The 17,062-nt window shown below is 37.2% G+C and overlaps 1 protein-coding gene across 1 annotated transcript in view; it reads right to left on the bottom strand.

Moving 5' to 3' along the window:
• Positions 1-5,113, bottom strand: part of Rab23 (RAS oncogene family member Rab23) — a 28,218-nt gene extending 23,105 nt beyond the window's left edge. The window contains exon 1 of the mRNA XM_014352775.2: positions 4,889-5,113. Within this exon, the coding sequence (XP_014208261.2) occupies positions 4,889-4,921 (33 nt within the window). The 5' untranslated portion in view covers positions 4,922-5,113. The remainder of the gene's footprint in view (positions 1-4,888) is intronic.
• Between the last annotated feature and the right edge of the window lie 11,949 nt (positions 5,114-17,062).

The following is a 17,062-nucleotide window of genomic DNA, read 5'->3' as shown; positions in this document are numbered from 1 at the left end:
TATTTCACTGATATTACAAGCCAGTCCAATCCCTTGTATTTGTAAAGAGTCTGCATTTGCTTTCGTATAGGTATTTTGTTTGAAATTTTTCGTCAAATATTCTTCAAATAACGTTAAAGCTTTTTTTTTCTTGCAAACAACGCTCATTAAAATTTTCTGTAGAATTTCGTACAAGGGTCTTGCAAAATTTCCTGCAAAACATCCTCTTGGGCTCACGAACAATGTTTTGCCAGGACTTTTGGATGATTTTAGGGTGCTCGTCCTAAAATACACTCGTTGCAAGACATCCTGCGTACAACTATCCTGTAAGATATTTTCTCGGATATATTGCAGTGAATCTTTAAAGAATTCTAGCACATAAACTCTCCCAGTAACTTTCTGTAGAATACAATTTTGGTAATTTTCATCAAATAAATTTCAGATACAACATTACTCACAGCTGACGATGAAAATTCAATTTTATCCACCGATAAGAAAATGTTTTTCATCAAGCAAACTGTGACAGTTATTTCCTGTCAAGGAGTAACATTTAAATATTCGATCTGCGTTCTAAAAAAGGTTGGCGTGTTCAAAAAAGCTTCATTGCGGCAATTTTATCCTCGTCATTCCGTGGATTACCCTAATTGTGCTTTAATTACAAATGAATGGAAAAAATAAATGAAACATAAATTAAGTCCTGATGAAAACCAAAGATATGTTAGCTAAACGAGTGTAAAAAAAAAAAAAAAAAAAAAAAAAAAAACTAGTGAATCAATGTAAGTAAAGAATAATACGATTGTCGTTAAAAATACCCCAAAAACAACAACAAACCAACGATTGACGTGTCTAAGCTTTCTATAAAATTTTGGCCATCATTTGGGGTGTCTTTTCCACACAAAAGCGCACAACACGCGCTTGACTTGCCTCAGTACACCCCGCGTACGGATAGATACGCGCACGAAGGCGTGCACCTATAGGTTTCATGGAGGAATGAACGAGGTATACACACGTACACACGAGTTACACGCGTAGATACGGAGTACATAGACGATACACGCGTACGTAGACGATGGCAGCGCAAGGACGCAATGGGGAGGGCCTCAACCTTATAGCCTCGTGTCCGCTTATGTATGTATATATATTTTTTTACGCGAGAGTGCGGGTGTGTTGATATATGTACATGCGAGCGTACATCGCACGGTCTCGGAACAACCAACACCTGCGCCTGTATCTCTGCGAGCGGTGCACCTGTGCTGCGGATGTACATATATATATGTATAATGTATACACTTTGGAGCGAATATACATGTATATATATTTTCCCCGACAGCGCACGCACATGTGCCCGCGACATCGCTCTCCTGATAGTTCTCCGGAGCAAGCTCTCTCTGCTCGACCGTGGCGGCGGTCTCTCCCTCACTTGTTCTTCTTTGCTCGCCTCCATTACTTCCTTCTACCTGCCGCCGTTGCCTCTTATTCGGTCTCTGTCTTTGCATGCAGGTACACGAACAAGTCCTCGAAAAATACTCGGAAAACTCCAGCAATATGGATGCCATTTTTTTGCCTCATGCTCTGGAAATGTTAGTCAGGACGCGTTAGTTAGTTAGGGTCCTTTGGTACTCCAAAGTTGCTAAATTCATACCGAAAATCATATAGTTTTGTGGGTAAGACACGATTATTATAGAGCTAAAAGTACCACCGGTGCGACGTACACGGGGCTACTGTCAATATTTTAGAAATTTGTAGAAATTTTTTAAAATCCATAGCAATTATCTTATAACTGTTTAATTATTTGCGGAGATGAAAGTTTTAATTTTCGAGTCAAGTAAAAGTATTTTTATACGCTGTTATTTAACTCGTATTGTCTGGCTGTCTGTGGCGGGTTAACTGAGATCGATTATTCATTTACTTCTAGAGTGACTAATTTTTTTTTTTCCACCAAAAATGTTCTTATCATTACAATAAAGTTATAATAGATTACACCAAATTCCTCTTTTTTTTACCCAGCTTTTAATGTATAGGACTTTGGTTCGCCGATGGCTTGTCTTACCTTACTCGTCTGTCACTACTTAATTTTGTAGACGATGAACTTTAAGATCAGACGCCAAATAGGTATAAGTACTGTAGACTGCTTACTTGGTTCAATCGCAAACAAAAATTATGAGTTGAAAGTTAAAAATAAAATTTAAAAATAAAATCCATATAAAAATACGTTTTTGTTGATAAATTATGAAGTAGAAATAGTTTTTTTATCCCACGCGTAACTGTTAGTGTTAGAATTGATTTATGTTCTTATAAAATAAAAGTTTAGAAACTCTTGCTTTTATCCTTACTGTGCGGTATAAAAACTTATTTTCTGCGTTATTTTTTATTGATAAAAGCATATTTTCATTAATTTTTCATACGCTTTTTTTCTAAGATTTAACATTTTTCTAAACTATACTATCAACCCCTAAGGAGATTATTAATTTACATTCCATTCCAAAAGTCAATTTTTGTAAAAAATTAATCCTAATTTTATTATTCTTTGAAAATTATGTAAAATAATTCAAATTATAGAGTAAAATATATCAAACTAGTGAAAAAACCAAAGAACAATGCTCCAAAATCTTGCCTTCCTCAAAATAGGTGTACTAAATACATTGTGCTCCGACTTTTAATTAATATATCTTTGAACTGGCATCACTATAGACTTTTTTAAATTTAAGTATGTTATAAATAATACGATTAATAATAAAACTTTGTAATAATCCCCTTAATACTACCGAGAAAAAAAGATTTTGTAGAAAATTTTACTTTTAATCAGCACCTGCGAATTTGATAAATTTTGGTGTAAACTATACACCTGCAAGTTTAAGATCTATCTTAGATCAGCCTAAGATGTAAAAAAATTTAATGTATATCTGTTAAATGTTTTGTACAATTTTTTTAACAGCCAAAGCACTCATACAATGAAATTACTACAAAAAGTTACTCTCAATTTATAATTTTTTCCTTGTAGAAAACGTTTTGAAATTGATGGAAAAAAAAATGATGCATCAATACTTTATAATTAATTACAAATGCTTAGAAAGAACAAAAAAAACGTTCTTTAAATTTATGCCAGAATCAGAACTTTCGATTTTTTTTTCTTAAAGAGATTAAAAAAAAGAAGAGCTTGAAGTACATCAAATTACGAAATTCTAAAAAAGTAAGCGAAAGCTTTCCGAAATTTAAAGACACGAGACAAAAGTTTTTTTGTAGACTCGCGGGTGTAAGCACTGCGTGTGTATGTCTCTAAGGCCGCTTCGCTACGACTTTCACACATCCACGGATACGTAAATGTGCCGGCAAAAGGGAGTCCCTTCACCCCCACGCAACCGACACTCGCCATCAATGGATCGTATATACGTACATGTGAGCCTCAGGTGGGTATATATGTATATAATATATGTAGCTACTACACACGCACCCGTCGAGTAATTATCCATCGACTCACTCCCTCAGACTCTTAAATACACATCCACCCGTTAAAACTGCTGCACAATGAACTGTAGAGTACGCACTCGTTGGCTGTGTTTATTGTAGTGCAATGATGAAAATTTTAAGGTCAAACCATTGGTGCCGGTCTTCGAGGACATAAAAAGGTACTACTTCTTTTTTTTACTACAAAAATACTCACAATACCCGCCAGGTGCATAATACGTAAGTGCTACCCTCACGGTGCCTAAATAGCTTACCCAAGTCCACCCCCCACTCGCTCAACTACATACATCGCACATATGGTAATACTGTTTTTAACCGCTCCTATGCCAATCGCGTGGAGTAATCTACACATTTCGGTTGCAAATATTCGCTGAACGTTCACGTCCTTCACTGTTGAATGAATCAGTTAAATTTTACTGCAGATCAGTAAAATGTCGTCTATTTATCACAATAAGTAAACGACTTTTAACTTATAATAAGTCAACACTGACTTGTTCGACTGGTCTAACTTTCGAGAATCGGTTGGAAAAAAAAATTCAAGTTTGAACTGCATGTTTGCTGTTCTGCATTGACAATTGGTGCTGGAAGAGAGGAAGGGTGGCTCGTTTTCATGGTTTACTCCTGTGTGCTTCTATCGATTCGTCCACCCCCTTCCAGCCCCAAATTTTTGAAAGTCTTTTTATTACAGCACCGAGCGCGGATCCAATTTTCAAATGCTCAATGTTTAACTATCTTTTTACGATTTCCGCCTCAATGTGATTTCTTGCGTGGAATATTTATCGCTCTGGACGCGAATGGGCAGTATAGAAACGAAATGAAAATGAGGGAATGGCACCTTTCAAAAATCTTGCAAATTATCGGTACGTTGGTTGGATCGTTTATTTTCACGAAGGCATTCCCATACCGATTCAACGGCACGTAGTTTGTTTGAAAAATATCAAGCTAGAGTACGCATGTGTTGTAGCGAATAAAGACACGCGAGAAATACCAGTCTCTTCACGTGAACGAACGTTTGTCGCTTGTGGAAGCTTAATTGAAAAAATAGCTGCCTATATGTTTCATCGAGGTGCAAACAATCCGAGGTACATGAAAAACAAATAGGATTGCGAAAAAATGTTCCATTTACTGATAATAACCCACATTAGTAATTTTTATTCGAGTTTTTTCCCTCTCGCAGTCGCTTGGATTATTATTTCACCGATAAGCGCTCGAGTCAACGTAGCTGGACATGTTTCCTTATCTAATCGGTCGAGCGCCGAACCAACTCAAAACACCGCGGAACAACAAAGACAAGGGAAACACCGCCAGTAGCGATAACGGAGGAAATAAAATCGAACCACTTGTCCCACGCTCGTGAAGCAAGAGGAAGGGGGGGAAATCACCCAAAGAGAGTGTAGGGAGGGAGATAATCGGAGATTCAAATGGGCGCTTTCGCAGGACGAACCTTGAGTGATATCTCGAGCTCTTCCTCCCGCATTCTGAGCGCCGTCTGATTAGCATAATACCCAGCCGCGGTTTCCGGCGACTTCCCTCCTCGCACTTGATACTTATCCGCGCCGCTCGCCGCGTGACTCACTGAATTGCACTGAAAAATTTCAAGGTTCACTTGTCATCCGCGCACTGCACGCACGCCGCGAACGAGCCTCAATTAGGAGTCAAGTTGAAGCCGTGTTCATCTCGCGTACAGCACAAGAAGAAAAAGAAAAAAAAAAAAAAAAAAAAAAAACCGGGTCGAACTCTTTGATTGAACTACAAATCGCGGTGTCCCGCCCAAGTGAACATTGGGTGTGCAGTATCGGCGAGCTGAGAGCAAGGGGTTTCAAGGCCGAGGGGCCCGGCGCACGCGAGTCCACGGGGTGCTTGGCCGACACTGCGGCGAGAGACCGAGGGAGCCGGCATACGCGCTCGACTCCCGCCGCCGACCACTCGGGGAACACCTGTGCTTTCTCTCCCCTCTTTTTCCCGTGCACCATCTTTTCCCCCTTCGCCCACGAGTATATAAGCGCAGGTTCATGTTTTGTACGTGCTTCTGTCCTTCTTCTGTCGGTCTTTTTCTCGTTCTCGTTCCTTCTCTCTCTCTCTCTCTCTCTCTCTCTCGCTTTCCATGTACCTAGGGGCTGCATTCAAGGTGTGACGTGAGAAAACACGCTCTTAGCACGGATTTTTCAAATTCAATTTTGTTTGTATACACGGTGACTGTAAGCTTCATTAGGTGTGTTTCTTGGTAATATACATCATCTCTGTTGTTCATTGTTGGTAAAGTTGGTACTGTTTTTTTCTTCTTTATAAAAGAATAAATCAGTGTAAGTCGTTGCACGAAAAATTGCAATATTTTCATCTAAAGTCAAAGAAAAACTAGTAAAATTAGTACTTGCGACGTTTATACTTGGGTTTTATTGTGTACAAATAAGCTGTAAGCTTGTATACTTGACTCTTTCACCTTGTTAAAAAAAAAGCTTAAAAAAATGATAACGGTAACAGTTGCATTTCATTGGCTGAATGTCATTACCCTAACTGTAACCGGATCGCGATTCCGAAGCTCTAAATAAGAGAATTTTGTATTACCATTGAATTGCCAGCAAAATTGCTCGCCCCAAAATCGAATGACATTCTAACTTTGTTTTTCCATCTCAATACCATGCCATACGTTTTTTTATGTTATGTCAAAACTTGTATTGTGAAAAAAATAACCAAGAACATTTTAATATAGTTCTAATATTAAATTATTAAATGTGTCGTTTCAAATAAATATGACCTTGTATGACCAAGTTCTTATGAAATATTAATTTTATAAGTTGAACAAAAATATCGTTAATATGTATAAGACACATGTCATATGGTGTAAAACACAAATATGCATCGCTTAGAAATCATGTCTGTAACATGCGTATAATAAATGTGCAGGTAAGTGCGTATTCGTGTTGGTAAATAAGTCTTGTTTCAAAATTCCGTCAACTGAATCTATTAACTTGAAACCTAAGATTTTAGGTTATCTGGTTATTGATAGCAGCTGAAAACTTATAACCATTACCATGCATTTGATTTCTGGGAGGCGCAGTGCGATACTACAGGAAGAGATGGAGGGTATCAAGATCATTGAAGGAAAAGGAGTAACCAATGACCAAGAACAGGAAGTAGGAGCTTTAAAGGGAGAAAAAAACAACAAGAGAAAGTTCAGAGAAAAGAACGAAAACGAAGGCAAGCAGAATGAAGACAAACAGAGAAAAGTCGATGAAAAGGGGAAAAACACAAGAGATAATGAGGCGGACAACGTGATGACTTAATCACAGGAGGAAAAAACTCAAGAGAGTAACCTAAATAAGGAGAGTTATTCACTTTGAGCGCAATTCCGAAATTGCGCCCCCACTGGGCACTTTGAGAGCAATTGGTCATGATTAGGAAGGGACAGTACTATGCATAGAATTGATTTCTATATGCTTGGAGAGAAGCGACATTTAGGGGTTGGCCACCTGGTAAATGGAGCCAGAAGCTTGATTTAATAATAATTACCTTTTCTAATGACGACCAATCGTTCTCAAAGTGCCCAGTGGGGGCGCGATTTCGGAATTGCGCTCAAAGCGAATAGACCTCCAATATAGCTTTAGACTGAAGATAACAGCGACCCTTTTGGAGTTGTGGTAAAAAGTAAAGCACAGCCAAATGGTAATTACTCGGCAAGAATCAACAGGTTAACTTTAAGTAAACGTATTTGCAATAAGTACCCTAGAGTCATTCAGATTTATCCAAAATCAACAAGAAATATAGAAGTCATCTTTAAAGATTGTAAAGAAGCTAACAGCTTAGTAAATGACTCTGAAATAATAGATAAGAAAAATTGTGAAGCCTTTATCCCATCATTCCGTTTGACTAAGAGAGGTTTCATAAGAGAAGTGGATCAGGATATTTCAGAGGATGAAATCCTTAATTAAATTAAAGCTGGAGTGAGGATAGCAAGTGATGGAAGAATAACGAAAAAGAACAAAGATTTCACACGAGCAGCAGGTCAACCCCAATGGACTCCCACAGGATCAATAATTGTCTCATTTTTAGGTCAGAAGTTGCCTCAATATGAATTCATATATAAAATTGCACATCAAGTACAACCCTACGTACCCTCGCTAAAAATATGCTATTCCTGTCTGAAGCCAGGCCATATAACGTCCCAATGTAAGAAATATTCTGTATGTAGGCAGTGTGCTAAATTGGATAAGAGCAGATGTCAAACTTTCATAAAAAAGTGTGAGATACAAAGAACCATGGTTAAAAAAACAAATCATTTGAAGATGCTAGAAAATTAATCCATGGAGATGAGAGAATAACATGGCCTATTGCCACCATGAAAACGTCCCATCACTTTCAAATAAAGTATATATACCACAATACTACTCACAACCAAACAACACAAAAACTCGGGATATCAAACAAAATCATACTCCGAAATGAACACGACGGGGCTTTTAGCCTATCCAGCCACGATTTATATATTTATTAAGACAGTGCGTGCGAAGATCGACTTTGCATGCACCTATAGAGTTCGCAAGGAACGCCATTCGCGCACTGCTTCAAGTCGTAAGCGAAGAAATCGGTGCCCGAGGAAATTTCGTAACCTAGCAATAACAAATAGCAGTGACTCGCAATAGCGCATCAATTATTTAGCATAACCCTACGCCTCTGCTTATCAACGTTGCTTGCACACGGAGAGATCTCTGGTACTACGGTAGTATGTATAGCCGCGTGCAACAGTAGTATAGTGCGTCGTATACGACTGTAGCGCCCGCGCGCCACAACGAAAGTATATGGCCTCTGCTACCGTAGTATACAGGCCTCCGTGCAACTGTAGTGCGTGAACTATACTACCGTTGCTTCTGCCTTATACTACAGTTGCAACGCTGATATACTGAATTGGTATATTACCCCGCTTACCAACTTTGCTCCCGGGAGCCATACCAAATCGGTATTGACCCCAAGCAAATGTGCGCGCACACACACACACACACACACACACACACACATATATAAGTGTGTATATATGTATATGTACGTCATTTGATGCGGCGGTGGCAGCGCTGCACTATACATATATATCTATAACCTCGTGTTTGCCGCTCGTTGGAATGTATATGTATATATATGCAATGAACAATATAATATTTTCTCGAGCTTCATAAAGTATAGCATACTACTATACACTGGATGGGATCTAATAAACGCATATATATGCGCTGCTGAAAATAATGTATACAATAGGTAATTTTATCCTAAATGAAATAGTAATTAACTACACATACATCGTTTTCAACAGCTCTACGCGTTCTAAAATAGCCCTCAATAGTATATTGCAAAAATAAGGTTCATGCTGATAGCCTCTGTTTCGCAAAAAAGGACTCGTATTGTATTAGGCAAATGAATAAAAGATAATTATAATGAAAAACATGTATTTTAACAATAAATCATTTGAAAATTATTTTTATTTACAAATAGCAACGTATATATTTTAACTATTTATTTTTGTCAATTACAATGAAATTAATCTCGTACAAATAGCAGTACGTATTTTGCAATCATTTATAAAAAAAATATATATATATATATATACATATACCTTTCAACGAGCGGCAAACACGAGGTTATAGATATGTATGTATAGTGCAGTGCCGCCACCGCCGCATCAAATTACGTACATATACATATATACACACTTATGTGTGTGTGTGTATGTGTGTGTGTGTGCACATTTGCTTGGGGTCAATACCGATTTGGTATGGCTCCCGGGAGCAAAGTTGGTAAGCGGGGTAATATACCAATTCAGTATATCAGCGTTGCAACTGTAGTATAAGGCAGAAGCAACGGTAGTATAGTTCACTCACTACAGTTGCACGGAGGCCTGTATACTACGGTAGCAGAAGCCATATACTTTCGTTGTGGCGCGCGGGCGCTACAGTCGTATACGACGCACTATACTATACTGTTGCACGCGGCTATACATACTACCGTAGTACCATCAGAGATCTCTCCGTGCAGACGGCGGAGGTAATGAAAACGATCTAATGAGGCACGGAGGTTGGAAATCGGCGACAGTAGCTAGAAGCTACGTCGAAAAGTCACTTTACAGCCAAAAAGAAATAAGTAAAAAAATCGACTTAACAACACCACTTGCCAATTCACATGCAGTTGCAAATCAAATTCCTTCTACGTCTAATATGAGATTTGATAATGCAACTGTAGATATAAATAATGTCGAAGCCAAGTCGGGGGACGATTCACAATATCAAAGGGTGGACTATGTTCCGACAACCACGCAAAATTCTACATTTGGATCGCCGTTGAAGAAAAGAAAGAGAAGTAATGAAAAGGAAAATTGTGAAACAATGGAAATCTCAATGAAAAATAAGAATATTAAATTGAATTTTACAAATTTTTATGTTACGATAAACATCCATAATGACAATAAAAAATAAATAAAAGCACGATAAAAGCATTTTGTTCAGATAAGTCGATCTTTTCACATACTGTTTCAAAAAATAGTATATGTAACTCGTGCGCGAGACGCGATGCCTGCACTTGCCATCTAATGTACTAAAAAGGTGTTTTAATTAATATGTAAAAGAATAAAAAATTATCTGTTAAAGCTATATAAAGTCTAAATTATTAATAATGACAGTAGTATGAAAAATGCGTCAAAAACTTAATCTTAGAATTTGTCAATGGAACTGTAGAAGCACAAATAATCAGTCAAAGCAACTTGAGAGATTTATACTGGAATTGGACATTATCATTATAGAAACATGGTTAAAACCGGATGGGTTCCTCTTCCATATTACGAGATAGTGACGGAGTAGCTTTTCTTATTAAAAAGGGTATGATTTTCAATCCCCTTCTGATGCTCTAGAATTAGGAGCAATTTCTATACAAACCGTCAGAGATCCACTAACAATAGTAGGTACCCAACTGGTAGAAATAATATAAAAAATGACGAATGGTTAAAATTGTTGAATAAAGTTTTGGAAGTTAGAGGTCCTCTATGTATGATAGTACGTGATTTTAATGCACATCTCCGGTCTCGGGATTCAAGGTGAAATGGAAATAATTGCCACAATGGTTATATAATATTTAATAAGACTGATGTTAAAAAGTTTAGTATTTTACATAATGGTAGTTTCACATGTGTATCAGGTCCCGACCTCGTCAGGTCTTCCATTGATCTCTCATTAGTTTCGCAACAATTAGCTCTTATGTGGAGTAAACGGTGGGTTGAGGCTAATAACTGGAGAAGTAATCAGTTCCCAATCACTGTTGGCATATAGCTATAAACATTAAAGCTGTGATTTGTTTGGTATACATAAAGCACAAGGAGTCAGTACCACTTTTATTATTATTATTATTATTATTACTTATTTTTTTATTGTGGTTACTATGGACTCCTACAAGGTCTCGTTGGGCTTGAATAATTTAACCCTTTTGAAGTACGCTATCGCTAGCGTTTCTGAAGGTGTTAAGAATCTCGTAAACACCCCACTTTGGGATGGAAAAGCTGAATAAAATTGGAAGTAGCTGCGAGGGGCTGCGCACTTTTGAAATTTTGGTAAACAGTCTCAAGTCTTTTTGAAACTTTTATAGAATTTGAAATACTTTTTCAGCCTTATCTAATGACTTCAAAAGTGCGCAGAACCTCGAATCGCCACCAGATGGTTGCTCTTTTGTGAACTCTGAATAGGAGCTGCGAATACCTCTTGTGATGTCTTGAACTATATTACATAGTATTCCTTTTATTTCTTATTTACATAAATTTTTGAATCAAAAAGCTTCCATTTACTATTTTTTAAACATTTTTTATCATTTTTACTGAGTCTATGTTACATGCAATAGATATCTACCTACTACTTACAAATTACCTGATAAGTTGAACCGCAGTATCCATACTCAGATTTTAAATTTAATAAAATGCAGTTTTATGCGTCTGTACTAAAAATTTAAGCATTTGCTTCCAAAAAAATTTAAAAATAAAAAACAATGTCAAAGTTCGCGTTATTGACATGGCTCTCTCATGAAGATTAGTGAATTTTAGGATTACCCTGCAAAAAAACTCATACGTAAAGTTGAAACATGAAAATAAAAACTGTAACAGAAGAAAGTAAATGTGATTAGAGAAGTATTAATTGTTGAATATAAATAAAAGGTAATAAAGTAAACATAAACGGCTTTTTATAGACCTAAAGTCTAGAAGCTAGGTTGACTAATAAGTATCTCTGATTTATAAAAATTGGTCCACTTGTTGCATTTTTGAGTGACTACTCTCAGAGCACTCCAAAAGTATTTTTCTAGACCAGAGTTATAAAAAGAGAGTTAAGAAATCGCTGAGTGCTGAGAAAAAGTCACTCGTATACGCCAATACTATTTTTCGCGTACTGGAGAGTTTAGCATGGTGATGATTATTCTGATGACATATTCCACACAGCATTTCGAGTTGAAATAATATTACTGCAATATTGCGAAATTACAGTCACATTGTAATTATGTGTATAATAATTTATAAATTAAATTTAATTAGTTATTATTGACCAATAAATTATGCAATTAGTTATTATTGACCAATTAGTTGTGTATTCTCATTATTTGTGCACGCTGTGAGCGTTTACTGCAACTACAATGTACTTCGCTGCATATAAAGCCTTGTGAGACTAAGTTAGCACTAAGTTAGTACAGCGACAATTGTAAATGGCACGAAAGGCGAGCGAGAGCAAAAAATGTGGCAAGAGATCTAGTGAATCCGCGAAATGATGAACGATAAGTCGAGGCGTTTCATCGGCGCGAACTTCGCGGCCATTAAGCCGAATTTGTAAATTATGGGCCTTCGAGGAACGCAAGGTTCTGGTTGTTATGAAGGTCAACTAGCGTGAACAGGTGAGAACCTGGGGCCGTTTCGGCTACAAACCGCCTCGACGTACAAAAAAACATTCGTATGGAAATAACATGACCAGATCAAAGCTTTGTTCGCTAATCCGCCATCGGTAGAGTAGATCGCTGCGCTATGCAAGGTGGTAGGTATGGGGTATGTGGCTCGCGTTTCGGGAGCAGCGCTCGGAGACAATATATTTTTTCCGAGGATGCAAGGTTTAAGTTGGTAGCACCTTGCATCTCCGATTCCAGTTCCCAAGTCCAAACCGCTCCCGTTCTAAAGCGCGAGAATTTGAATTACAATTTATAGACACTTGAAAAAAAAAAAAAATTTATAATCATAGGGAAGCCAGTGCAAATTGCATTAAAGAGCAGTAATGTATAATTTATAAATGTATTTGTATAATTACTAATACATAACCTAATATTCGATTTCAATGAGGCTCTTTTACCGTCAAGCTTGAATCAGATGGCGCCAGGGCACGTCGCGGCTGTCATGGCCGTTGCACTTACACACCGTCAAATTTACAGTATAGTAGTGTATTGTGTCCGTGAGCCTATCTGTGTGATGAGCAAAGCATAAGACATAACCTTTGTAAATGATTGCTGTTGTTTGCAGACAATTTTTGTTTGCATTTACGTTTAAAGATAGTAGGAAAAATGAAGTGCAGTGTAATATCCTGCGATAAGAAAGTGCAATTTAAATTTCCTTCTGATAGTGTGATAAAAAAAAGTGGCTCGAAGCAATTGGGAGACCAATCATTAGTAAACAAATACATAAATAGCCTTGTAAATATAAACTAAAATGTACACTTACCTGTCCACGAGTTCTGCTTTTCTTCCACTGACTCTTGCTCCTTTCCCTTTTAAAAGCTTCTTCAATTCTGAAACTTTTAAGCTCCCATAATATTCTTTCTTGTCTTCCTTATTCATTTCAAAATTTCAAATATTGCGCTTTACCACTACACTTTAATTTCCTATGTACATACAATACTGAAAAGTAATGTTGTGTGAGTGAGACGGCCATGACAGCCTCGACGTACCCTGGCGCCATCTGATTCAAGCTTGACGGTAAAAGAGCCTCATAAATGTTAACCATAACTATTTTTGTTATTTATAAAGTTGCTATTATAGTACAGCAATACTATATGATCTATAGTAATAATAATAATGATAATTATAACAATAAAATTATTATTATTACAATAATAATAATAATAATAATAAAACTTAATATGATTACTATTATTAATTACTGAAATGACAAAATATTGTAACTACTCGCATGGAATTCTCAATTTTTTAATTTTTGGTCTTGAAATAAGGATTTGTCATTATGATATTCCGAAAAATTCAATCCCAAAAATAATTAAACCAAAAAATTGTGTATAACAAGACTATTATTTTGTTAATTACGAAAGGATACGCAAATTTGGCTCGACAATTAAAAACACCACTTAGTAAAAATTTTTGTTATTTACTTACGAGGCTTGATGAAGTTATTCTAAAACAATAATCTAGTTCTTTTGATCTTTAAGTATATTACTTCCTATACAAACAAATACATCAGTTTTTCTGCAGCATACCAGCGTTAGACATTTTCTGCTTGTACGGCAGTAATTATGTGAATACAAAATAAAAAGTTTACATTGTATATGCTGTTGGCGGCAAGTTTACAATTTATCTTTTACCCGAAAGTATAAATATATAAGAGGTCGATATTCAGGTAAAAGATAAGTTATAAACCAGCCGCCACTTCTATCGTCGATCGATATAAAATAAAAATTTAACGTTGTTTGTGATGTTTGCGGCAAGTTTTCAATACATCTTCTACCTAAATGTTGATCTTTTATATATTTGTACTTTCAGGTAAAAGATGAATGGTAAACTTTCCGCCAATAGTGCAAACAAAATCATCTTCTTATTTTACATCTATGAAAATTGTTGCGGCTGGTTTATAATTTATTGTTTGGCTCTAGGGCCAAAAATGCCTAAAACTCTCGTTGAGAAATTTAGGGCTACTTTTTAGTTCGAAAATCCGCAACGCTAGATGGCGCTGATCAAATAAATTGTTACTAATACTTACAGAAGAGCCATTTTATTAATTATAAACCAGCTGCAACTAATCTTGTAGATATAAAACAAAAAGATAATTTTGATTGTACTGTTTGCGGCAAGTTAACAATTTATCTTTTTTCCAAAAATCTACCTCCAAAAGTGTAAATATGTAGGAGGTCGATCACTCAAAAGTGCGCAGAACAATGGTATTTTTAAAAAATGTATACTTTCATAAATAGGTACTACTTGATGTGATAACTGTTTCTTGAAACACGGCTAAAATATAAAATAATAAATAGGCCTCACCACGTGATCTGGACATATTTTAAGAAAAAACGTGAAATTTGTTAATCCAAGTAAAAATAAAAGTTTTTGCGCCTAAAAAAATATATTTATATTGTTACCTACGAGGTTGTATCAAAGTTATTGTTGATTCTGTTAATTTCAAGTAATATTTTTATACTTTGGTATAAAATATTTTGCCTTTACTCAAAAAAACCCAACTTGTAGCGATTAATTTAAAACTTATGTGTGTTTTATAACCACACTTGTTTTCTTAGATGACAAATGGGTTGATTGTACGTTTGTATATTAAAGCATATATATTTTTGTTATCAGTACAACAGTCACTGTACCAAATTATACGAAAAATTAAATAGCACAGCATGAAATTTTTATCAGATGTGAAACAAAAACCAAAATCATAAGTAAAGTGGTGTAAAATTTATTTTAAAAAAATATATACATATATAAGTATTAGACTGTTACAGGATACGTATTCATGACAAACTGTATCGATTGTAGAACTTAATTGGTTTTAAAATTTTGCAAAGACTACTTGTGTTACTAAAGATGTACATCATTTTGGAGCAAAAAACAAATTGCACCAAATCTTACATGTAACGACACACTTTTCAAAGAGTCTTACAATACAATTCAATTATATGACATAGAAAATCACATATTCTGTTTTACAAAAAAAAATATATACATATATTAAGTACATCGATCTGTACCGATTTAGTTCTCTTATATTTACATACTATACAAGTCACGCACAACGGGTAAAACATAAAATGTCCATTTTTGGCAACGTGGTTAACAACATTGGGAGACCACTGCCTTGAAAATATCAAAAAAAATCGGATGCTGGGTCGACATTAAATCTACAAAATCCGGCTTATTGATGATATTCTTCGCATTAGTCGCGATAAACCGAAGAGCCCTGTGCCTCAACCTGTCGACGTCGTGTCTATCCGCGAGGACCATGTACTCGACAACGTTGTCGGCGCTCACTTTTTTCACGAGTTTGTCCACACACATCTTTTTCAGCTGCTCGATCTGGTACTTGTCCGCCGCGTACAAAAGGTCAACGGCCACGTCACCCAAACCCTTGACCTCCCCGGTGTACATGAACCGCAGCATTTCCCGCAGAGTTTTGTACTCAATGTCATCGACGTGGATGGTGCTCGTCTTCTGCTCCACCATCAAAGTGCGGAACGTGCTGGCGAACACCGGACTCTTCACCGCCAGGACGCACCGGTGGGCGTACATCATTTTACCACCAGCCACGACAACCACGTCACTGAACTGCTCGTTGTCTAGGAGCATCTTGTAATCGTCGAACGCCTTGGCTTTTTGCCGCAACAGAGCGTACTTCTTCGGGTGTTTGTCCAACTCCTCCCAGTCGCTTCCCGAATCGTCGTCCTCCTCGACATCCGTCGTCAGATAAACGTCGACCTTGTGGAACCAAAACTCCACCATGAACACCTGTGGCCCGGCCCTCGTGTCGAAGCAATCGCACTCCAGCATCGTGGACTCGCTCGACCATTCGGTCCGTGAGAATTGGAAGCTCCGCGTGCCCGTGTTGTTGAGGAACCGCACTTTCACGTCGCCCTCGATTTTTTCCTCGTTTTTCAAATAACAATGCAATATCTGGTCGTATTCCGTTTTTTCGGAAGGCTGTGCAAATGGGAACGATTGGGTGGTCAGTTGGAGCTGCCACTTGTAGCCCAGACAAGGGTCCTTTAACACTGGCGACACTACTCTCCCGTTTTGGCTGATGGCGCTCAGGAATACCGTCCACCGGTAGTGGTTCAGTTTCTGACCGATCACGCCGGACGTGCAATCGGTGTTCAAGTTGAATGATGCCATTTTCTTTCTTGTATTGAAATCGCACTGCACAACCAGTCCTTGGTCAACTGTTTGTTTTGATATTCTTTGACTGATGCCTTTGCGATGATTTTCAACAAATGAATATTCGAGGTGATACTCGTGGAACAGATAACTATTCTTCGACACTAACTTATTGTGGAGGAAATAAGCTACGACTGATGCCTTTGCGATGATTTTCAACGTACAAATGGAACGAAGTGAAAATGAATATTTATCATCGTTCATTTAGTTAGTCGTTAATAGCCAAGTCGGTCTTGGGATTGGTCAGCTACCTGATAAGCGCTTAATGAATTTGGCCCCGGGGCCTTTCTTTTAGACCTCCGCGTGCACTTTCGCTATGAGGTGGCGTACAAACTTCATGCGAAAAATTACGTCAACTGTTAGTCCGAATTCGCTTCTCGACTTTCTATGCGTTCATCGACAACTTTCTTCATGGCTATACTGATAAATGCACATACGATGCAAACAGCCCAATGCGCCTATCTTCGAA

The sequence above is a fragment of the Copidosoma floridanum genome, unplaced genomic scaffold (assembly GCF_036245765.1).
Source record: "Copidosoma floridanum isolate Cflo_tuat_1 unplaced genomic scaffold, Cflo_Japanese_pri ptg000011l, whole genome shotgun sequence".
NCBI lineage: Eukaryota > Metazoa > Arthropoda > Insecta > Hymenoptera > Encyrtidae > Copidosoma > Copidosoma floridanum.
This window is presented reverse-complemented; position numbering and strand designations above follow the sequence as displayed.